Source organism: Enhydra lutris, unplaced genomic scaffold, assembly GCF_002288905.1.
Source record: "Enhydra lutris kenyoni isolate GAN:26980312 unplaced genomic scaffold, ASM228890v2 scaffoldscaffold86, whole genome shotgun sequence".
Classification (NCBI taxonomy): domain Eukaryota; kingdom Metazoa; phylum Chordata; class Mammalia; order Carnivora; family Mustelidae; genus Enhydra; species Enhydra lutris.
In genome coordinates, this window is record NW_019154170.1 from 3,722,224 (window position 1) to 3,744,245 (window position 22,022).

At 59.2% G+C, this 22,022-nt stretch overlaps 1 protein-coding gene across 3 annotated transcripts in view; it reads left to right on the forward strand.

Moving 5' to 3' along the window:
* Positions 1 to 622: 622 nt before the first annotated feature.
* Positions 623 to 22,022, forward strand: part of LOC111161679 (phosphatidylinositol-4-phosphate 5-kinase type 1 gamma) — a 58,644-nt gene continuing 37,244 nt past the window's right edge. The window contains exon 1 of one of the 3 annotated variants that reach the window (XM_022525482.1): positions 623 to 737. In XM_022525482.1, coding sequence (XP_022381190.1) covers positions 644 to 737 — 94 coding nt within the window. In that variant the 5' untranslated portion in view covers positions 623 to 643. The remainder of the gene's footprint in view (positions 738 to 22,022) is intronic. The other 2 variants (XM_022525483.1, XM_022525484.1) reach the window with 2 other exon arrangements.

Genomic DNA, 22,022 nt, shown 5'->3' on the forward strand with positions numbered 1-22,022 from the left:
TACTTGTAACTTGCCCGTATGTTACACATTGTGTTATGTATTATATATAACGCTTGCACGTTCTCTGTCAACATTATCTCCACGCTAGTAATATCATACTTTTGTCCGGCAATGGTATTAATATGCCTGGACCTTAACCTCACGTACTTTATATACTGTGCTTGCTTGTCAGTACAAATCAAATTTATTTCGGCTTATTACATCACTTATTACGTCATTATAAGGACTACTCATGACCAAGCACGCACCATACGTAAGTATCATGGGCGCTCTGATGGTAAGTAGTTGGTTAATTGTAGACCGGTGCTTGGGTTTATGACGTGTGACAGTTCCAGCCACAGGATCAGACGACGCGCACGGCGCCGTCCTTCCACCCCCTGGGCGCGTGGGGGCGCTCGAGACGCGGGGGTGCACCCAGGCCCCCCCCCCCCCCCCGGCCCCCCCCACGCCCCAGTCCCGGCCGGCGGCGCGCGCGCGCTGCGCGCTGGCGCACGCTGGCCCCGCCCCCGGGCCCGCCCCCCCCCCCGGGCCCGGCCCCCTCCCTCCGCCCTCCAGCCGGCGGCGGTTGTTGTTCCGCGGCGGCGGCCGCAGCTTGGGTGCAGCCTCCGGCCGCCCGCCGTCCGGCCGGTCCGCGCGCGCGGCCATGGAGCTAGAGGTGCCGGACGAGGCGGAGAGCGCCGAGGCGGGGGCCGTGACCTCGGAGGCGGCTTGGGCCGCGGAGAGCGGGGCGGCGGCAGGTAACGGTGCCGGACTTCCCTCCCTCCCCGCGCCCCGAGTGGGCCCGCCCGGCCTCCCCCCGCCGCGGCCCAGTGGAGCAGCCCGAGCGCCTGAGGGGCGCCGGGACCCGCCGCGGGGAGGCCGGAACGTTCCACTCGGGGGCGCCCGCTGGGGGGGGGGATGGGACTCCCCGCGCGAGGGGCTCGCGGGGGCGCCGCCCTTCCTGGGGGTACCGGGGGCGCGTGCGGTGCCCGGAGCTGGGAGGCCGAGGGGCGAGCAGCCCCCCTTCGGAGGCGCTTGGGGGGGTGGTGAGGCCACGCGGTGGGTGGGCGCGCTGCCTCCGGCCTGGGGCGCCTGGAGACGGCGTCCCACCCGGTCTTGTCGGCGGGGGGCTGCTTTCCGTGTGTGGGACGGTGGAGCACCCCCATTCTGGGGTGGGGCCGTGCTTCCGAGGTGGGCATGGCAGGGGAGGTGATACCGTCCCAGGTGTGCCCCCCCTTCCGAGACAGACTGCTGGGGCCGCCCGCTTGCTGGGGTCAGCTCCTGGGATCACCCCTGTGGGCACGTCTTCTGGGTGGTGAAGGGCAGAAGCTGCCAGGGTGGCGGGGGGGGGGGTCTCTGAGGCCATCTGGGCCAGCCTCCTGACTGTCTCATCTGTCTCCGTGGGAGTCACCGGACCCGGTTTCTAGCGCACTGGCCATTCATTGCCTTTCTGGGCCTCAGTTTACCTCCTTATGACAGGAGGGGACTGAGGACATGACATCTGGGGGTGCCTTCAGAGTCAGGGCTCTCTCTGCAGGCAGGTGGGGGAGAAAGAGTTGCCCCCCCCCAGCCTTTTCCCTGGACACTGGAGGGCGACTGTTGGCATGTGGGGACCCTGATCCTCCCTCGCCCTCCAGAACAGCAGGTGTGTGGGGCCAGGTGGCCTGGCCCAACCCCGTGGGCTCTTGGCGAGCCCGCCATACCCTGGGTAGAGCCGGGCTGCTGCCCGGAGGAATGGCCCCTTCTCCTCTGAGCTTCCTTCTTGGTCACATTCTCCAGCTTCCAGACAGAAGTTTCCGGATCTGCAGGATCGGCTGCTCTCCTCAGGCAGCCCTCGCTAGCGGAGGCCCTGCAGACACCCACACGGGCATCCGTCCTCCTTCTCCCCCAGGCCTCCTGAAGCTTCCTTGGCAGGCGGGATATGCTGTGCGGCTGGGGGATGGGGGGGGGTTGGGCGAAATATCTGGAGAGAGTGTGACAGGGCTAGCGGCGAGCTTCCCCCCTGGGCTCTGGAAGCCTCCCGCCACTTCTGTCCCTGCTGCCATCTGGAAGTGCTCCGTCGATGACCCGCTTCCTTCGGCCATCCGGTTGCCTCGCCCTTGTTCTCGGCCGGGCATTCGTGCCCCAGCCTTGCTAGCCTTAGACATGGTTCAGGTACCCAGACACACTCTGTTTCATCAGACCCCTGACCTCCACCATCAGTCCTCCGATGAGGGCTGGTTAGAGACAAAACAGACCAAGACTCAGTGAGGACGAGGAAGCCACAGAGCAAACATTTGTTTTGTTAAGGGCTCAGATGGGGGCAGATAAGGTCCCAGGCACCTGGGGTTGCTGGTTCTAAGCACTGGGTGTGCGCGACCCGGAAGATAAGTGTCCAGCCCCGGCGGTCTGTCACCAAGATCCACAGAAATCTGACTCCCCCAGCAAATCATTTATTTCACTCAGTTTAAAATTAAGAGCTGCTGCTTCCTTTCCAAACTCATTTCTCTGATGTAAATCCTAAGTGTGGGTGATAACCGTCCAGGCTTTTCCTCCTGCTCATAGAAATGTAGAAATCCATAAACACATCTGCTTCTTCTTCGCCAAGATGGTTCCATGCCCCACTAGGGGTTCTCCGCCTTGGCATTATTAGTGTTTTGGGCTGGAAGATTCTTTGTGTTGGAGGCAGTGTCCTGGGCCCTGGAGGGGACTGAGTGGCATCCCTGGCCTCGCCCATTCAGTGCCAGGAGCACCGCCCCTGAGTTGTGATGACCGTAAATGTCCCCAGACCTCTCCCGTGTTCCCTGGAGACATGGCCACCCTAGGTGACAACCGTTGACCTCACTCTATGTTATCCCATAACTTGGCTGGCTTTTTATCCATAGGAATCTGAATTTCCCACCCCGGCTGTTGGTATCAGTTACTTTCTTCAGAGGGAGAGAATATGGGGCCATGGTTAAGAGGGGGAGAAGCCCAGTCAAACCGCCTGGCTTCCACTCAGTTGCTGCGTGACCTTGAAGGGCAAATGCCTTGACTTTTCGGAGCCTCAGTAGCCCCGTCTGTGGAATGGAGTGATGTGTGTGCCTGCTGGGGCTGGCCGTGAGCCTCACCTGAATTAGCGTGAGGCAGCATGTGAGACTGCTTGGGGAACCTTTGGGACAGCCCGTTACTGGTTCAGCCAGCCTCCTGCCCAGGACCATTCTGGCTGCTTCTGGAGTCCACCATTTCCTGTAAACATCCTTGAACTTGGCCCCTACCTGTGGCGCTTGAACTCCTGGTGGTTGAAGTCTCTGCTTTGGAGTGCCTGGGCCGTGGCGAGCAGCTTGAAAATTGTTCTCTGATGCCCACCGGCTTTCCAGAAAGGTCTGGCAGGGGCCGAGAGAGACCCTTACCCCAGTGTTGCCAACTCCGAATGTTACCAGCCTCCTTGGTTTTGGCCAGTCTGATGGAGGTGAAATGATAAACACTATGTGTTTAGAATCTGGTTATGTAAATGGTCTGGTCCAGAGAGGGCTGGATGGGGTCCTCTGCCGGCTTTTGGGGGCTTGGATGCGTCCACAGTGTCGGCCCTTGGGACCTGTGACCTGCCTGGGGGTTTTGGCCTGAGCCAAGGTGTGGTTTTCTGAGCCATTTCCCTCCCATTCTTCCTGCTTCCATGATATCACAGAACAGTTGGCTTCCCTCCCAGCAGCAGCCCCCTGGCCCCCTCCCACATCTAATCTGGTGGCAGATTATGCTGGTTTTGTCTTCAGAGTGGACCCAGAGTCTGCCTACTTCTTCCTTCTTCTCTGTCCCACCTGGTCTAGTCCCGTCATCCATCGCTGGCCTGGTATCCCATCTCTTCCATGCTCCCAGCAGCTCATTCCAGAAAACTGACTTAGGTCCCACTCTCCTCTGCCGGTAGCCCTCCAGGACACCCACCTTCCTGGGGTAAAAACCCAAGTCCTCCACGAGGCCCGTGAGGCCCTGCACGACCTCCCTTTTTCCCCCTCGCCCACTCTGCTCCAGCTGCACGGGCCCCTTCGCTGTTCCTCCTACACACCAGGCCTGGTCCTGCCCCAGGGCCTTTGCACATGTGCCCTCATCCTTCATATCTATGTTGTTTGCTTCCTTAGCTCTTTGTCCAGTTTCTGCCCAACTATTTCCTTCCTAGTGACGTCTCCCCCAACACTGGCAGGAGGACCGAAGGAGAGAAAGGAAGACGGCGCACCCTGCGCGAAGGTTGGGCGCGCAGGGGTGGGGTGGGGCCTGTCAGCAGAGGCCTCTTCTGTAGTTGTGGGCCAATGGTCTCTCACCCCCTTGTTGCCCTTGCGTCCCTTGGAGGCGGGAATCTCCCAGCTGGAATTCTGTCCTGGATACTGCTTGGTGGAGGGACACTTTGGACCTCTGATGGTTCAGTCCCTTCTGCGGAGAGGCCTTGGAGCTCAGCCACCCAGTTCTCATCCCAGGTGCGCCCTTTGCTAGCCAGGGGGACACGCCGCTTCAGTGTCTCCACCTGTGAGATGGGTGTGATGAGCGTGGACAGACCTGTAAGCTCCGAAGTGCCCCTGGCAGGTAGCCAGCTCCGTGTGGGCACAGGGAGCCTCCCTCCTCGGACAGATGGGTGAGCTCCAGGAGGCCACACGTGGGCTGCTGCTTCCGCACAGATACTGGCACCACCGAGGGTCTGCTGTCGGACTCTTGTTTGCACGAGGACGTGTGGGTGCCTCTTCCTTTGTCCTTGGACAGTGCTCATTCAGCACTGATTGGGCACCTGCTAGGGGCCAGCGGGGCTCTAGGTGCAGTGAGCCGGGCGGCTCCCTCGAGGCTGTCATGGAGAACAAGTAGACAGACAGGATCCCGGTCAGCAGCCTGGCCGCTGGGGCCAAGGTCCATCTAGCCCGTTTTCTTATCAATAAAATTTTATTCACGGGGCGCCTGGGTGGCTCAGTGGGTTAAGCCTCTGTCTTGGGCTCAGGTCATGATCTCAGGGTCCTGGGATCGAGCCCTGCGTTGGGCTCCCTGCTCAGCGGAGAGCCAGCCTGCTTCTCCCCCTCTCTCTGCCTGCCTCTCTGCCTACTTGTAATCTCTGTCTGTCAAATAAATAAATCTTTTTAAAAAATTTTATTCGCACACAGCCACACCCGCAGATTCACAGACTTGTCTGTGAGCACTTTTGCTTATGGACCTTATGGCTGGCAGAGTCAGAAATACTCATGGTCTCATGCTTTATGGGAAATGTTTGCCTTCGCCTGGATGAGAGTGTGTTGGTCGGTGGCGAGCACGTAGTGGGGAAAGAAATCAGTGTCGTGGTGTTGCCAGGGGGAAGTGACCTCGGGAGGAAAGTAGCACGGGTCCAGTGTTCTGGTAGAGGATTTGCCTGTGCAAAGGCCCTGAGGTAGGAACGAGTTTGATTCATTTGATCCATGGAAACAAAGTCCGTGTTTTGGGGGCCCTGAAACAGATAGGGCCAGTCATGGGAGGCTGTGGCAGGTGGGTGGTGTGGCCCAGCACTCTGGCCAGTCGATGGGGAAGAAGTGTCCTGGGGCAGGTAGGTGAGCTGTGCTGAGCCAGGCTGGGGGCCTGGATGGAGGCTTGGGGGGGGGGGGGGGTTGGGGGGGTTGGGGGAGCTGAGGAACCCAGGAAGGATTGGCCTGTGCCCTGGAGCTGGTTGGCGGGGGGCGATGGGGAGGGCCCCGGAAGGAGCATGTTCCAGTGGGCTCATGCTGATGTGGGAGGGGCAGGCAGGGTCTTGACCTCAGTCTTGACCCAGGGCTGACCCTGCCATCGCCTTGGATGCTGTGCCTCTGAGCAGATGAACTCCCTGCTCCCCATCTCAGCCCATCTCAAGGTGAGGATGGCAGGGTCTCAAGGATTCCGGGGACAGGAGCAGGGGGAGGCCCACAGCCCTGGGGTCATGCTCACTGGATGACAGCTACGTGATGGCAGCATTTATAGCGGGGGAGGCCCAGGCCCCAGGGGGTCTTGGGCTCCCAGGTCTTCCTGCTCGCACCACCGGCTGTCGTGACTGAGCCACGTGTCACCCCTCTTGACGGGGCTGGTTGAGACCCCGCTGGGGATCGCCTGCTGCCATCCGCTGGGCTGTGGGGCCAGAAGCAGCAGGCCACCCGCGTCTGGGGATTACTGCCGTGGGGGATTAGCCACGGGGCCCTGCCCCGACTCCTCCACCAGGCCACCCTGGAGGGCGTGGAGTTCAGCCTAGGGGCCACACGTGCTTAAGGCAGTGTGACGGCTTTTGGGGGGCCTAGTTGCTGGCTTCGGTTGGAAAAAGGAACTCCTGACATTTGTCACAGTTGTTTTCTGTCTCGTGCGTGCACCACACACGTGTTTCTTGGCCTTTATTCTGGTTGCCTGGGGTTGCTGTTGAAGGTTTGAGAAGTGGGGTGTGGTTCGGACATTCGTGTGCGAAGGAGGGCACCCCGAGGTGGGCTTGGGCTGGTCCCCTTCTCATTGCTGGATGATTCACATCCTAGAGTTCCCCTTCTTTTCTGGGAACTGGGTAGTTGTATCTCTCCCATATTCAACCGGGCTCTTCAGTCTTTTTCTTATTGATTTGTGGAAGCTCTTTACATATCGTGAAAGGCTTTTGTTTTTGTTTTTCACTTATGACACAGCGTGAGCAGTCTTTTCCCATCTTCTCTTCCAACGGGGATGGATGTATTCATGTGGTCAAATTTATCAGTCTCTCCTTTTATGGTGTCTCAGTTGGGTGTCACGGATGGGGAAGGGTTCCCTGTTCTGAGGTTATAATTTTTCTAGTACTTTTGTAGTTTCACTTAAAAAAAAAAAAAGGCCTTTAAAGTCTTGCTATATTTGGAATTTGTCCTCACACGAGGTGTTAAGAGAGTTTACTGTTCCACGTTTTTCCAGGTGGCTCAGGGTTGTCCCAGCTCCTCTTTCTGGATAATCTGCTTTCCTCCCTGATTTGAGATGCCCCCGTGTCACGTACCAGCCGGCTGCACGTGGCTGGTCTATTTCTGGACTTTCGGTTCTGTCCCGCTCAGCTGTCTGGTTCTTGCAGCAGGCAGGTCTGTAACTACAAGTAATAACATGTTTCCTTTGAGAAAGCAACAATCAGACCTGCGGTCGGGAGGAAGGGAAGGTTTCTATCTCGCCCCCTCTGTCTCTAGGAGCAGAGAACCGTCATTCCAGGTGGTTTTCTGGGTTCATACCTACCTTTTCTTTTTTAACATCTCATTTTCAAACATGTCAAGGCCGTAGAAAAGATGCAGTCATACAGCAGCACGAGGCCCCACCAGCTGCCGACGCTTCACGGGGTTCTGTTATCTTTTTACTGAGGGCATGTTATCATGTGCGTGTGTGTGTGCGCGTGTGTGAGTGTGAGTGAGAGAGATGCCGCGGGTCATCAGCTGCGGACGTAAGGCCCCCCTGTCCTCACCCATCCATGTAGCCAGTTCCCATCCTTCCGACACTTCTGTCCTGTGACGTGGCCGCGAACACGGAGTTCGCAAATGCTGAAGCAGGGCTCCTGCGGGAACCCAGGGTTAGGTCCCCGTGAACCTCTGGTCATGACATTTTCAACATGGAACCTTGTGTCGTATGTGTGTGTGTGTGTGTGTGTGTGTGTTTCTGTTTAGTAAACTGCGCATTGTTGATTCACTGGCACTGAGCTCGTGGCGGGTGGACGCTTGTCTAAGGCACGTCACGCACGGTCTTCTGGGTGACCACCGCAGCACTGGGTGTTAAACAGCAAAAATCCACCAGCAGAAAGCACAAAAAATTATTTATTTATTTATTTTTGAGATTTTTGTTTGTTTGTTTGACAGATCACAAGTAGGTGGTGGGTGGGGGGAGGAAGCAGGCTCCCTGCTGAGCAGAGAGCCTAATGTGGGGCTCAATCCCAGGACCTCCAAATAATGACCTGAGCTGAAGCCAGATGCTTAACCCACTGAGCCACCCGGGAGCCCCAAAAGCACAAAAATTTAAAACATGCCCCTTAGTAGGCCGTGGAGAGGGCCCTCGTGTGTGGTACAGGAGGTGAAACCCGAAGGCAGAGCGGCGTCGGCCAGACACCCAGGTGTGAGGTGACAGAATCTTCACTCCCCTGCGTGTGTCTATGGGGGACAGTGCAAGGCTCACGAGTATCGATTTGGGGTGGCACGTGGCCAGTGGGTGAATTTGCGGGTGCTGGATCTGTGAAGAAGGAGCAGCTCTGTATCCTGTCAGCAAGGGTATCCTCTTCGCTGAGTGTGAGGGTCATGTTTAAGAAGTTTAGCCCTGGGGCGCCTGGGTGGCTCAGTGGGTTAGAGCCTCTACTTTCGGCTCAGGTCATGATCCCAGGGTCCTGGGATCGAGTCCCACGTCGGGCTCTCTGCTCAGCAGGGAGCCTGCTTCTCCGTCTCTCTCTGCCTGCCTCTCTGCCTACTTGTGTTCTCTGTCTGTCAAATAAATAAATAAAATCTTTAAAAAAAAAAAAAAAAAGAAGTTTAGCCCTGATCCGGCCCACGGGCAGGATTCACGTTTTATCGGTTAATCCAAAATCGTCCTGTTCCCTTGCTAGGATTCAGTCCAGGGTCACCCTCCAACATGCAGGCCGCTGGTCTTCCAGGGCCCCTATTAGACGAGACCTCCTCCCAGGCTGCCGTGCTCCCAGCTGCCTGCCCCGGCCCCACGCCCTGAGCCCTTCTGCCTTCTGCCTTCCCGAGCCCTCGGGAGCGAGCCTCGGCCCTGCTCCACTCCCTGCAGCGCTGGCCCTCGGCCTGCCCCTTCAGGAAGCCACCTGATGCCCTCAAGCTTCAGGCCCTGGACTTGGGTGGGAGGCCTGTGCCTGGCCCAGACGTGTGCATAACCGTGTTTGTGGCAAGGGTGGTCAAAGTTCTAGAATCTTCATTCCCTTTTTCTTGAATGCTGTGGCTTTGGAAAACTGTCCACTGGCCTAAGTGCCGAGTTCTGGATTAACGGCCACCCCTCCCCCCATCCTTTGCAAGGCTTCCTGTTTACCCTCTGGAAATGCACTTGCTTTGTGCAGCGAGACTGCGGTGGGGGAGCAGGACAGATCTCAGTATGGGGGAAGAAGGGTGGGATGCTGGTCAGGGCTCTGCCCCCCTGAGACTGCCCCCTGCCTCCAGCCTCGGCACCAGCCACACCAAATCCTCTCTTTGCTGTTCCTTAAAACCATCCCATCCTGTTCCCACAGGACCTCTGCCTGTGTTCTCTCCCCCTTAGAAGGCCCTCACCTTGCCCTTCCCCCACTGGCCAACGTTTGCACAGGGTCCGTCCATGTGGTAGTGCATGTGGGTGCCTCGGTCCCCTTATAGCCTAGTGGTGTTCGGTAACACGGATGGCACGTGTTTTGTGTATCCATTCATCTGCTGAGGGACGCTGGGTTGTTTCCACGTTTTGTCTATTGCGGATAGTGTGGCCACGAATGCGCATGGGCAGGTTTTTGTGTGGATGGATGTTGTCGTGGACGTGCTGGGTCGTGTGGAAACTCTAAGTTTAACCATTTCAAGAACCGCCAGACTTTTCTGCAGCGGCCACCCGCTTTCCATTCCCACCAGCTGTGCGTGAGGGCTCTGGCCCCCTCCGTCCTAGACACTGCGTGTGCCTCTGTGTTTGACTCTAGCTGTCCGGGAGGGCGTCAAGTGCTCTCACTCCGGTTTTGATCTGTGTTTCCCTGACGATCAGTGATGTGGAGCTCCTCGTGGGCTTGTTGGCTATTTGTACATCTTCTGTGGAGACGTGTCTGTTCTGACCCTTTGCTCATTTTTCATTTGGGCCATTTTTCTTTTCATTGAATTGTAAGTGTTCTTTATGTATTCTAGATACTTTTCCCTTCCCAGATCTCTGATTTGCAAATATTCTGTACCATGCTGTAGGTCGTCTCTTCATTTCCTTGGTGGTGTCCTTTGAAGTGCAAACATTTTTTAAAAATATATTTTATTTAGTTATTTTTTTATTATTTTTTAATAGGGTACCATTTAGTACGTTGGTATCTTTTTTTCTGGTAATATATTTTTTTAAAATTTTATTTATTTATTTGGCAGAGAGTGAAATCACAAGTAGGCAGAAAGGCAGGGAGAGGGGGAAGCAGGCTCCCCGCCGAGCAGAGATCCCGATATGGGGCTCGATCCCAGATCCCTGGGATCATGAGCTGAGCCGAAGGCAGAGGCTTTAACCTACTGAGCCACCCAGGCGCCCCTGTTTAGTTATTTTTAAAACAGGTGCCATGCCCAACGTGGGATTTGAATTCATGACCCTGAGATCAAGAGTCACGGCTCCACCCGCTGAGCCGGCCGGGCGCCCCAAAGTACAAATGTTTCGAATTTTGAGGAAGTCTGGCTATTTTCCCTCAGTGGCTTGTGCTTCACTTATCACGTGCAAGAAACCATGGCCCAGCCCCGCACCACAGACTTCACCCTTTTCTCTCCTGAGAGCTTCAGGGCTGCGTCTATTGCCCCGGTTTAGATTCCGCTGGGTTCTGAGCCACTTCTGCATGTGGAGTCCGGCTTCATCCTCCATGCGTGGGACTCCAGCTGTGCCCGCGCCACTGGCTCAGGCCGTCCTTTCCCCGGGGGGTGGTCTCGGCATCCCCGTGGAAATCTGTGCACTGTGACGTGCACGCTGACTTCTGGGTTCTCACGGACGTATTCGGGACCAGTTCCTGACGTCTCTGTCTGGCTTTACGCAGGACCCCACCATCTCAGTGACTGCGGCTTCGTGGTCGGTTTTAAAACAGGGAAACGAGGGACTCCTGGGTGGCTCAGTTGGTTGAGCAGCTGCCTTCGGCTCAGGTCATGATCCCAGCGTCCTGGGATCGAGTCCCACATCGGGCTCCTTGCTCATCAGGGAGCCTGCTTCTCCCTCTGCCTCTGCCTGCCATTCTGTCTGCCTGTGCTTGCTCTCTCTCCCTCTCTCTCTCTGACAAATAATTAAATAAAATCTAAAAAAAAAAAAAACAAAAACAGGGAAACGTGGGGGCGCCCGGCGGCTCAGTCGGTTCTGTGTCTGACTCGGTTTCGGCTTGGCTTGGCTCTTGGTCCCCGTGGGCTTAGCTCACAGCCACCGTGTTCCTTTAAGCCCTGTATAATATTCCGCCGTGCACGGGCTGGTCACTCATTCTGCTTGCCCGTCAGCTCGTTATCGTGCGCTTACTGTCTGCCTGGCCTGGAGGGAAGCCCATCTCCAGTGGAGCCCAGAAGGAGCACAGGAAGAGGCCGGCGCTGGGTGGGCGAGGGTCCCTACCCCATCCCGGTCTCCCAAGCCATGTGGGTGGCGCGGATACTCATTCAGGAACCGGATCGGACTCCAGCCCCGGCCTGGCCTCCAGTCGGAGCACCGGCCAAGGTGGATCCCAGGCTTGCCTCCAGGAAGCCCCCAGTCTGGGAAGGGCTGGAGACAGACCCTCATCGTAACCAGCTACACGTGGGTCCTTGCGGTGACAATGGCAGCAAGGCTTGTCCCATTCCTGTCCTCATCTCTCCTTACTCTGCTCCAAGCCCATGGGCCTCTGTACTGATTCCCCAACTCTGCAGGCATGGTCCTGCCCCAGGGCCTTTGCACTGGCTCTTCCTTCTGCCTGGGAGGCTCTGCTGGCTCTAGTATGGCGAGTCTTTCCCCATCTCCTTCCCTCCATGTGCTTGGGGCTCAGGTGGGAGCCTGATTGCCCGGAATCACATTCATCCAGTCCCACTGTTTCCTGGATAAGCTCAGGCCAGTGACCTGGCTGGCCTCTTGGAGCCCCGGCTTCCACTTCTGTTAAATGTAGGCAGCCATAGTGCCAACCTCACATGGCCATAGGGAGGGTTTGATGAACCACAGGGGGACCAGACTGGGCTGACCTCTTGGTTACTGTGTCCACGTCCCTAGTACTTCCTAGCCGGTTGTTGGAGCTGACAGGAGCATCCCATTTGGTGGCTCAGTGCTCAGAGACACAAAGCAGGCTGTGCCCAGAGGCGCCTGCTCCCCCATTTGCCTCCTGAGCCGAGCCCTTAGTGCCCTGGGCCTAGAACTTGTGACGCCCAGTGTCAGCACCGGGGAGAAGGGAGCAGGTGCTGGTGGCCTGGCACCATGCTGGGCACAGGCCTGCCTGAGCCGTAGCAGGGAAGCAAGTTGTGACTCCTGCGTCAGGAGGCACCTGGCCTCTGAGAGAGCAGCCACTGCAGGACCAAAGGAATAAAGAGAAGACTTGAACCGACCCGGGGTAAGAGTTACCACGGGGATGGAGATTGGCTCAGGGAGCCAGCTTCAGCCAGGCGTGTGGGGAGGGTCTGTCTGAGGAGGACACTTTTGATCTGGACCTGAATGCTGAGATGGGGAAGAGCACCCCAACCAGAGAAGTGTGTGCAAAGGCCCTGGGGCAGGGCTGTTCCTGGTGCATGTGAGAAACAGTGAGGAAGCCATGTGGCAGGAGTGCAGTAAGGGGAGGAAAGGTGGAGGGGAGGGCAAGGAGGGCTTCCGTGTAGACATCCCCCAACCCACTGTCCTCATTTGTGCTCAGGAGCCATAGGGGAACCCCAAGTTTATCAGGTAGTAATTGCTCTGAAACAAATTACCCCAAAATGCAGTGGCTTTAGACACATTTAGTATCTCACAGCGTCTGTGTGTGTGGAAGCCGGGGGTGGCCGAGCTGGAGGGCTCCGGTGCAGGATCTCCAATCATGGCGTCTCTGTGTCTGGAACCGGGGGGCTCTGGTGTGGGGTCTCTGATCATGGTGTCTGTGTGTCCAGAGCCGGGGGTGGCCAAGCTGGGGGGCTCCAGTGCAGGGTCTCTGATCACAGTGTCTCTGTGTCCGGAGCCGGGGGTGGCCGAGCTGGAGGGCTCTGGTGCGGGGTCTCCAATCATGGTGTCTGTGTGTCTGGAGCTGGGGGGCTCTAGTGCAGGGTCTCCAATCAGGTTGCAGACAAGCCTCCTGCCTCATCTGAAGGCTCGACCGGGGCTGGAGGAGCCACTCCTGAGCTGCTCCCTCGTGTTGCAGGTGGCAGGTGGCCTCAGTTTCCCAGGCTACTTACCTGTCTTCAGAGCAGTGTGGCCACTTGTCCCCTGGTGCACAGTCCAAGAACAAGGGGATGCGGCAGTGTCTGACCCGTGTTGGGACTCACACGCTCTCGCTTCTGCCATACCCTGTTGTTGACACCCACGGCTGCTGCAGAAGCACGTGGATGCCAGGGGCCCGGGCCCACTGGAGCCCGTCCTGGAGGCTGCTCCCCACCCCACCACGGGCAGCTCACTTGGCTTCAGAGCCTCCCTCTCTCAGCTGCAGAGCGGGGCCGGCGTGCCCTCTCCCCGCAGGCACGAGCCAGAGCTCGAGTTGAGCTGTCAGTGTATGCCTGATGCAGAGGGACCCTCGAGGTGCGGGGGCTCCTGTGGTAATCCCAGAGTCTGGCGGGCACCGGGGGCCTGGTTCTAGCTTGGCTTGTGTCCACATCCTGGCCCTGCCCCGCCCAGCCTCCGTGTAAAACAGATCTGGCCCCCTAGGATTCTGGAAGCCTAGACCCACCGTGCTGGGGAGACTGGCCCACGCTGGGAAGTTATTGCCAGGTCAGAAGAATGCCCAGGTCCCCACTGTCCGCCTAGAGCCCGCCCAGCAGACACCTGCACAGGTGACAAGACCCAGGCCCGAGGGGCTTCTATCTGAGCAGCCCTGGCTTGCCTCCCTGGCTCCTGGTATTTTAGAATTCAAGTGCAGTGTTGCAGCCCAGCCCTGGCTTCCGGGGAGTAAAAATATATCTGGGAAGAAAACTGGGCCAAGAAACCTCACACGTTGGTCCTGAGACAGCGCGTGCTCTTCTGTCGGGCACCTGCTGGGGGCGGGGCTCGCGCCAGGGGCGCTCCTGCCCTCGGTGCTCAGATCTGCTCGTCCACAGGCCCCGCCTCCGGTGGCGGTCTGCGGTGGCATGTCCAGGTCGGCTGCCCTGTGTCCCCTTGAGGAGCCCCGCCCCCATGCCTGGGCAGGGTGCCACCGGCTCCAGGGATGGGTGAGGACCCAGGCCTCAGGCTCCTGACCTGCAGGCCCTGCCTGGGGACTTGACGGGTCGGGCAGGCGCCCGCCTGGGAGGACAGCAGCACGGACAGGTGCGGGACGGTCCTCAGGCCCCCAGGCGCAGCCAGACTTGAGGCTCCCCACGCGTCTTAGGTCAGGGCTCGCAGGCTTTCAAAGGGCCAGATGGTCTCGCTTCTAAGGGCTCGGTTCTGTCGTCCTTGTGCAGAAGCTGCTGTAGATATTCCCGCGTGAGTGGGCGTGGCCGCGTGTCAATAAAACTTTATAAATAAAACTTTATTTATAAAATAGACAGTGGGTTTGGTCTGCAGGGCACAGTTTGCTGGCCTGAGTTATCTTAACAGATATCCCTCCCACTCTCTCAAATAAAATCTGAGCCTGGGTGGCTCAGTCAGTTAAGTGTCTGCCTTGGGCTCAGGTCCTGCTCTCAGCTCCTGGGTTGAAGTCCCTACGGCATCCGGCTCTGCTCTGTGGGGATCCTGCTTCTCTCTCTCCCTCTTCCTTTGCCCCTCCCCCTGCTCATGCTACTCGCTCTTACTCTCTATAAATCTTTGTCTCAAACAAATACATAAAATCTTAAAAAAACAGTTCTCTCCACACACACCTTTGTTCTTCCAGCAGGGCGGGGCTGCCGCCCCAACAGAAAACAGTGTAACCTGCCTCCTCTGAGCCTCAGCCTCCGCTCTGAGAAAAGTGATGGGAGGCGTTGCCCAGGACAGGCCTGGTGGGAAGCTCATGGCCTTGCTGGGCCCCCAGCCCCTCATCAGGCGTCCAGCTCGGGGAGCACGTGAGAGCTCCGTTCCCCCCGCTCTCCCCTGAGGCTCCCAGTGGTGCTTGCCCTCCGCCTCCTCCTCGAAGCCCTCCAGGGTTTCTTACTCTGCGGTGCACACTGAGGTCGGCTTTGTGCAAGGGAGCCGGTTCGGGAGTCACTGAGGGAGACGGGGGGGGGGGGGGGAGTGGCCCGTCCTCCGGAGCTCTCGGAGTCTCCGTGACACTGGACAGAGTGACGGCTGCTGCCACCTGTTGGCTGAAGACGGTGCCGGCTCGGGGAGCGCACAGCCCGGAGTGTCTGTGCCTGGGGCAGGGTGCAAGGGAGAGTGGTGCGGAGCTCTCCTGCTGGGCCCAGTACACAGGGTGGTGGGGGGGGTGTCACACGGTGACCTGATGGCTGCAGGGGACAGTGAACAGTGTCAGGAAGGAATTACAAATTTTCCCCGGGGCCGTGTGTTTGGGAGCACAGTTGGGAGCCGCAGCTGGTCCCTGAGGGTCAGGGAGAGCCGTGGGAGGGCTTTGCGAGGAAGTTTCTGGTGGCTCATGAGGACAGGTCAGCTCGGGTGGCCTTGAGCCAACCTGGGAGCCAGCCCTTGCCAGTGGAGAGGGTCTCCAGGGCCTCGGGGTGCAGGCTCTGCCGCCTTGAATGGGCCCAGCCCTCTGAGCCTCAGTCTCCCCAGCTGGACAGTAGGCCAGGGAGTGCTGCCTCCTGGGAGGGTGAGAGGTTGGGGGTGCGGCTTTTGGGGCAGCAGCCCAGCCCTGGGAATGTGTACACGCTGCGCTCCGCCATGGGGGGCTGCAGACAAAAGCCGAAGTAGACAGGTTAGTATGCTCGGATACGTTTGTATCGTGACATGTTTTACTACCTAGGGAGTACCGACCCCTGCGTCCTCCCTGCCCCCCCATTCCCCCCCCCACCGCAGCAGCTCCGGAGTCCGTCCCCGGCACTGCGGACACAGGGCTGGGTCATTCTGGGGGGGCATCCCGAGTACACTGGGGGCTGAGTGGCATTCTGGGCCCCACGCCCTCCATGCCAGGAGCCCCCCTAGTGTGACAACCATGGACGTCCCCAGATGGGGCAGGACTGCCCTGGGTGAGAGCCACCTTTATGTCACTCCTCCCCGGTCACTGTCCCTGCCTCTGCCGGGTCCCCTCTGGTCCTTCACAGGAGATACTGGCCGATCTGTTTAATCTGCTCGTGTCTTTTACAGGATGCTATGCTTTTCCGGGTCCTGGAATCTGTTACTCAGCACACAGACCCTCTGTAGCGCTTTGTCCCCGCCGCAGGGCCCGGCCAGCAGGAGGGGGTTGCAGTTCGCAATGAGCTAGTGAGGGAGGACGGGAACGAACAGAATATTCTTTGGGAAGCTGGTTATTAGGGAAAATTTCTAATTCCTTCCCAACACCGTTCACTGTTCCCGGGGGCTCAGAGTGAAAATGCAAACCCGTGGGAGGGGAAGACCATGCGAGAGGAAGAGAACAGCTCTGTGAGTCCCAAAGCCTTGGTCCGAGGCCTGCTCTCTCTTCCGAAGCTCGCGGCTGTTGCCTAGTCCTGCCGCTGCGAGGCCCCACGTGGCTGCGGGGCCCCACGTGGCTGCGAGGCCCCACGCAGCGGCTGTTCTCCTAGGGCTGCAGGCTCAGAGCCGGGATGGGTTTCCCTCGTGCACTGGGCACGGGGGAGCTGGGGAGCCGCGTTTCCCCACGGCGTGTCCAGTCCTCGACAGAGACGTGGATCAGGGACGTCCCACATGCAGGACACTGTTTTCTGCACTTGCCACCTCCACGCACCATCCGGCGTGTGTGCCCTGCCCTGGGCATCTGGTCACTTCTGGGCGTCCCTCCTCCGCAGCCCCTGTCTTGGTGAAAGGCCCACTGTGCGCCTGACCCGGCCTTGGGCTTCGTGTCTTCCCCAGTCCTCCCCTCTTGAGCCAGGGATCTCCTCCTCCTGGCTGTCATCCCTCTGGGGTCTTTCCCAAATCCATGCCCACCTCTCCATCCCACTGTCCCCCGCCCAGCTCCATGCGACCTGTGGTTGCTGCACTCGGACCATGTGCCAGGATTGGGTCCGGATGTGGGGCAGTAGCGTCGGCAAGACGGTCCTGGTCTCTGCTCTACTTGGTAAGGTGCAAGGCAAGAAAGCAGTCAGCTTCAGACAGTGACCCGTGTCAGGAATAAAAAAGACAGGTGTGGCAGAGGGTGGGAGGGGGTTAGGGGTGGAAGGGGACAGCCCCTCTAGGAGGCTGTACTCAGCTGAGACCTGAGTGACGGAGGACAGCAGCCAGCTGCAGGGAGATGGAGGGATAGGATAGCGCCTTCCGGGCAGAGGGAACGGTCAGCACAAGGGCCCTGAGGCGGGTGTGCCGGGTGAATGCAGGGATCCCTTGACAGAGCCTCGCACCTCCGAGTTCCGTGTCGGCCGCTGTTGCTCACACGTTCACCCACATTCCTCAGGCAGAATCCACTCAAGAAAAGCGTTTCTCCTAAGTTTGAAAACACCTGGCCGCGCAGGTCAAAATTCACCTTTAACCTGGGGGAAAAGGGGCACCTGGGTGGCTCAGTGGGTTAAGGCCTCTGCCTTCGGCTCAGGTCATGATCCCAGGGTCCTGGGATGGAGCCCCGCATCGGGCTCTCCGCTCTGCAGAGAGCCTGCTTCCTCCTCTCTCTCTGCCTGCCTCTCTGCCTACTTGTGATCTTCGTCTGTCAAATAAACAAATAAATAAATAAAATCTTAAAAAAAAAAAAAAAAAAAAAAAATGTTTTAACCTGGGGGAAAAGACTGCGTGAGGAAAATTTCCAGCTGTTCGGAGAAGCCGAAAGAAGGGGCCGGGGGCGGGGGGGCACCCACTGCACTCCTCCACCCCTGAGGAGCCCAGGAGCCTAGCGTCGGCATTGTGCTGTGTTTTCGTGATGCACCCCCTTACCTCCCTCCGTGTACCCAGACCCCCGCACCCCTCCCCGCTCAGGGGTTCAGTGCCCCTGGGGGACGTGTGCTCCTGGGGAAGGGCCATCAACATTCGGCAGATGAAAATTCACCCGAGTGTGGAACCAGGGAGAGGCCGCGCGAAGAGCAGAGGTGGGTGCAAAGGGCAGGAACTCCCAAATGCCGCCTCCCCCCGGCACTCGTGCCTCGGCCCGCTCTGCTAGGGTTTGTGCCGACGGTTGGCCCTTCGGTTCTCCTTTCTAGAAGGTCGTCTTTCTTTCGGATCTCCGTTCCGTCTCTCTTTCCTTGTCCTACCGTGCTGGCCGGCATCCCCACGGCAGCAGCAGCTCCTGGCCGCACCCCTCCCCTTGCCGCGAACGTTGCGTTTTTGTCGTGGGTTTTCACTTTATTCTATGTTTTCAAGTAAAGCAGCTCTTCTCCCTCATCCGCCTGTTTCTGTCTGTTTCTCTAGTTTCTGATACTTTTCGTATGTGAAACTCGGGTTGCATTTTGCCGAATGGCTTTCTGGATTCTGAGCTGGGATCGTAGGGCTTTTCACTTTCGACCCGGGTGAGTGTCTTCAAACCCCCGTCTCGCTGCCTCTAGGATGATGGCCGCAGAGTAAGATCGCGACGTCAGGTGGCGTCCGGCCCATCTGGCCTCCGTGCAGGGTCGGCGTGACCTGGGCCACTTGTCCGCCCACTTGCAGCACTGCCTGCCGGAGGGTGGGGTCCGGAGAACGTTCTGGTTGGCGCGCATCATTCATAGGGCAGTGGTTTTGCAACTGAAGGGACTCATTTCTGAGATGCGTTCACATAACCGTAAAACTCACTCTCCCGGGGCGCCCGGGTGGCTCAGTCGGTTGAGCATCCGACTCCTGATTTGGCTCAGGTCAAGATCTCAGGGACGTTGGGATCGAGCCCCATGTGGGGCTCCACAGTCAGAGGGGGTCCCCTTAAGGGTCTCTCTCCCTCTGCCCCTCCCACAGCTCATGCGCACTCTTGTTCTCTTTTTCTCCAAAATAAATAAATTCACCCTCTTAAAGGACACGATCCCGTGGGTGCTGCTGCATTTGCTATGTCGTGCCGTCACTACTGTCTAGTTCCAGAACATTCCGTCACCCAAGAGGAACCCGTCCCCATCAGCCATTCCTGTCCCCCAGCCCCAGGGAGCCCTTCCCGTCCGTGGAGGAGCCTGGTCTGGGCGTGTCACGCGTGGACTCACACCCGGTGTGACCGTCTGAGTCTGATTCCCACCCTGAGTGTCGTGGGCTCGGGGTCCGTCCTGGGGCAGCACAGGGGTGGGGGGGGTGCCTCATTATTTGTAAGACGGAACAATCCAGCGTTTGAATATATTTAATGCTTTTTTGAATGTAAGGTATCGGAGTTGGACGGAGGAGTTCAAGTTCTATTTCTTCTTTCCGTCCCCAAAGAAGCCCTTGGCAGTAGATCCTCATATCCCTTCTAGAAACGCTCTCCGCGTGTCAGTGGGATGCCTGCGTCCGTCAGCCGTGGCCGCACCAGACTGCCCAGAGCTCAGTGCCGGAGAAGACGGCTGCGAGTCTGCTTGGGATCATGTCCCTGGACCAACCACGCCCAGGCTCGGTCACGCAGCCATGGTCAGCAGGCCGCCCGGGACCCAGTAGGCTCCCGCACCCTGGTCCCAGCCCTCAGCTGGGGGCGGCCTGCCTCTCCACGCAGGGTCTCCAGTCTCTGGGCACCGGGGGCTCCGGGCTTGTAGAGGGCAGAATCGGAGGCCGCCAGCCTTCCCTGCACCCCACGGTTCCTTCCGGGGCACAGAGTCTCTCATGGCTGCAGAGAACCGGCCGTCCTCACCTGGCCCTGGGAGCCTTTCTTCCTGTTCAGAGAGAGGATTTGCAAGCGTGACTCATGAGCATCTTGGTGGGCCGAGGCTGCCCAGGGCTGAGGGTTGGCACTGCCTCCCAGGGTTCCCAGCCTCCCCACACCCTCCCCGCGGGGCCCTGCTCTGGAGGCCTGTGCCACAGGAGGCCCCAGGCAGCCCGATGGTTCCAACTGATCAGGGATGTGTGTGTGGCTGGGCCTCAGCACCACTTCCTGGCTTCTCGGGGCTGCTGGCCCTGCCTGCCTTGTCCTGTGCTCTCTCGGTGGCTCTGAGTCACGCAGAGCCGGCACCCTTCCTGGGCAGGAGGGGCACAGCCCCTGCATGGAGCCGCTAGACTTCATGCCTGCCCACCTGCTGCCTGTGTCCGGCAGAGACTCTGCGCTCAGAGAGCTCTGAAGGTGTGTGTTGGGGGTGACTGAGCAGACCAGGTCTCCCTTTGGTGGGAGGTACATAACACGGAGGTACTGGGTGCTGCTGTGTGTCTGGGAGACAGAGAAGGCCAAGGAGGTGAGGAGAGTGACCTCAGAGGAGCTGTTTTGGGCGAAGTGGTTGGGGGACAGCTCGAAGGGGGGGGTAACATTTGAGCCAGGTCTTGGATGAAGCAAGTTTGCAAACCCAGAAGTGTCTTGGGAGTGGTGTTTGGGGGAGGGGCAAACTGTGCAAAGGCCCTGGGGCAGGACCCAGGCATGTCGGAGGAAGAGTGAGGAGGCCTGTATGGCTGGAGCAGAGTTGGGGAGAGGGAGTAGTGGAGGGCAGGGGAGGAGATGAGACAGGTCACGCAGGGCTTGGGGACCCCAGGGAGGACTTGGGTGTTTTGCCCCAGGGTGGTGGGAGCCCTAGAGGGTTGTGGGCAAGCGAGGGAGGGACCTGACTTGGGTGCTCACGGGTGCCCTCTTGTGGCCAGTGCAGGGAGGATGGCCTGGGGGCAAGGGCTGGACTGGAGACCAGGGGAGAAGAAAGGGTGTCTGTCTGTCCATCCGTCAGTCAGTCAGTCAACAAACATTAGTAGGTACCTGCTCAGGGCAGGCCAAGCCCTGAGGGAGGAGGCCTCCTGCCTGGGGGTTGGTGTCATTTTTGCCCAGAAGGACAGGACAGGGTCTGCAGGGTAGGGCAGTGATCTGACGGTGGCGAGGGATGGTGGGCTAGGGAGAGGGGGCCCAGCTTGGGAGCCCTACCCTTGCTCACCCACGGGGGCACAGAAGAGACCAGAGGAAAGCTGCTCAGAGAGGTGGAGGGACTTGCTGAGGTCACACAGCGGTGGGCCGCAGGGGCTAGCTCAGGGGTTAGGGAGTGGGGGAAGCAGGGGGTCACCCCCTCACCCCAAACTCTCTGGGCCCTGGCCGCCCCCTGCCTTCCGCCCGGTGGCTAGGAAGCCATGTCCCGGGGCAGGTCTTGGCCCAGCCTGGCACTCTCTCCCTCCCCAGGCTATTTTTAAAACTTAATTTCCTCAAAGTGGGGTGGCTCATTCGGAAGAGAATGGGTCTTGTCTCGGGCTGGGAGGAGCTAGACGTTGCCTGCCGTGCCTGGCCTGGCTGGTGGGAGCACGGGGCTGGGCCACGGGGCCTCCCCAGCCCACATGCCCAGAGCAGCCACCACCCTCTGAAGGTGCACAAAACCCTCGAGGGCTCGGGGGTGTTGGAGGGAGCAGTGGGGGTGCTTGCAGGCATCAGGCTGTGGTGGAGCACACAGACCCCCACCCCGACCCTAGGCCGGCGTGTAGCCTTGCCATGGCCCCTGCTGGCGTGGGTCCTGGACACCCCAGGTGGGAGGGCGCGTCTCTCCTTTGCCAGAGTGTGGATCGGGCAGGAGGAGTGTGGCCATCGTGGGGCCCCTGGGTATGAAGCAGGTGACCCTGAGGCATCCCCAGGTGAGGCCGACCCGGGCAGGACTTCATGCCAGACGCTGGGGTCGGCGTGGCCTGGACGTGCAGGGGAGCCGCCAGGCGCCCCGACAAGCTGGGAGAACTCAGGGGCAAGTGGAGTCGTTTGGGGGGGGCCTGGACTGTCCGGGCAGAGAGCCCCAGGGTCAAGGGCTGGGGGCCGCAGAGGTCACAGGTGGGCACGGTTGGGTGGGCTCCAGGGCCCAGAGGCCCCAGGCTGGCCAGGAAGGGGAGGGGACTGCAGGGGCCCCCAAGCCATGTCCAAAATGTTCTGCGTGCTCTACCTCTGGCCTCATTCCTTCTCTCTTCCTCCTCCCCCCATACCCCAGATGTAAAACCAACAAATAACAAGTCAGCTTTCTAGCACCTTCCGCGGCCTGCTTGTCTTTGGCCAAGCCTCAGGATGGGCCCAGGTTCATTCCTGAGTCCAGGGCGCCCAGGCTGGGAAGTCCCACACCCACACTGGCCTGCGGATGGGCGCTTGGGGCCTTGGGCTAGTGACCAGCCTTGCTCGGTCAGCTTCGACCTCTGGCTAGGGTGGCCCCTGGTGGCCCCTGCGACTGTGACCCTGGCATCGGCCAGTCACCCACCCAGCCTGTTCCTCTGGACCATCGCCGGCATCTGGGTGAGGCCCAGGGCAGTGGTGGTTATGGCTGAAAGAGGACACCCGT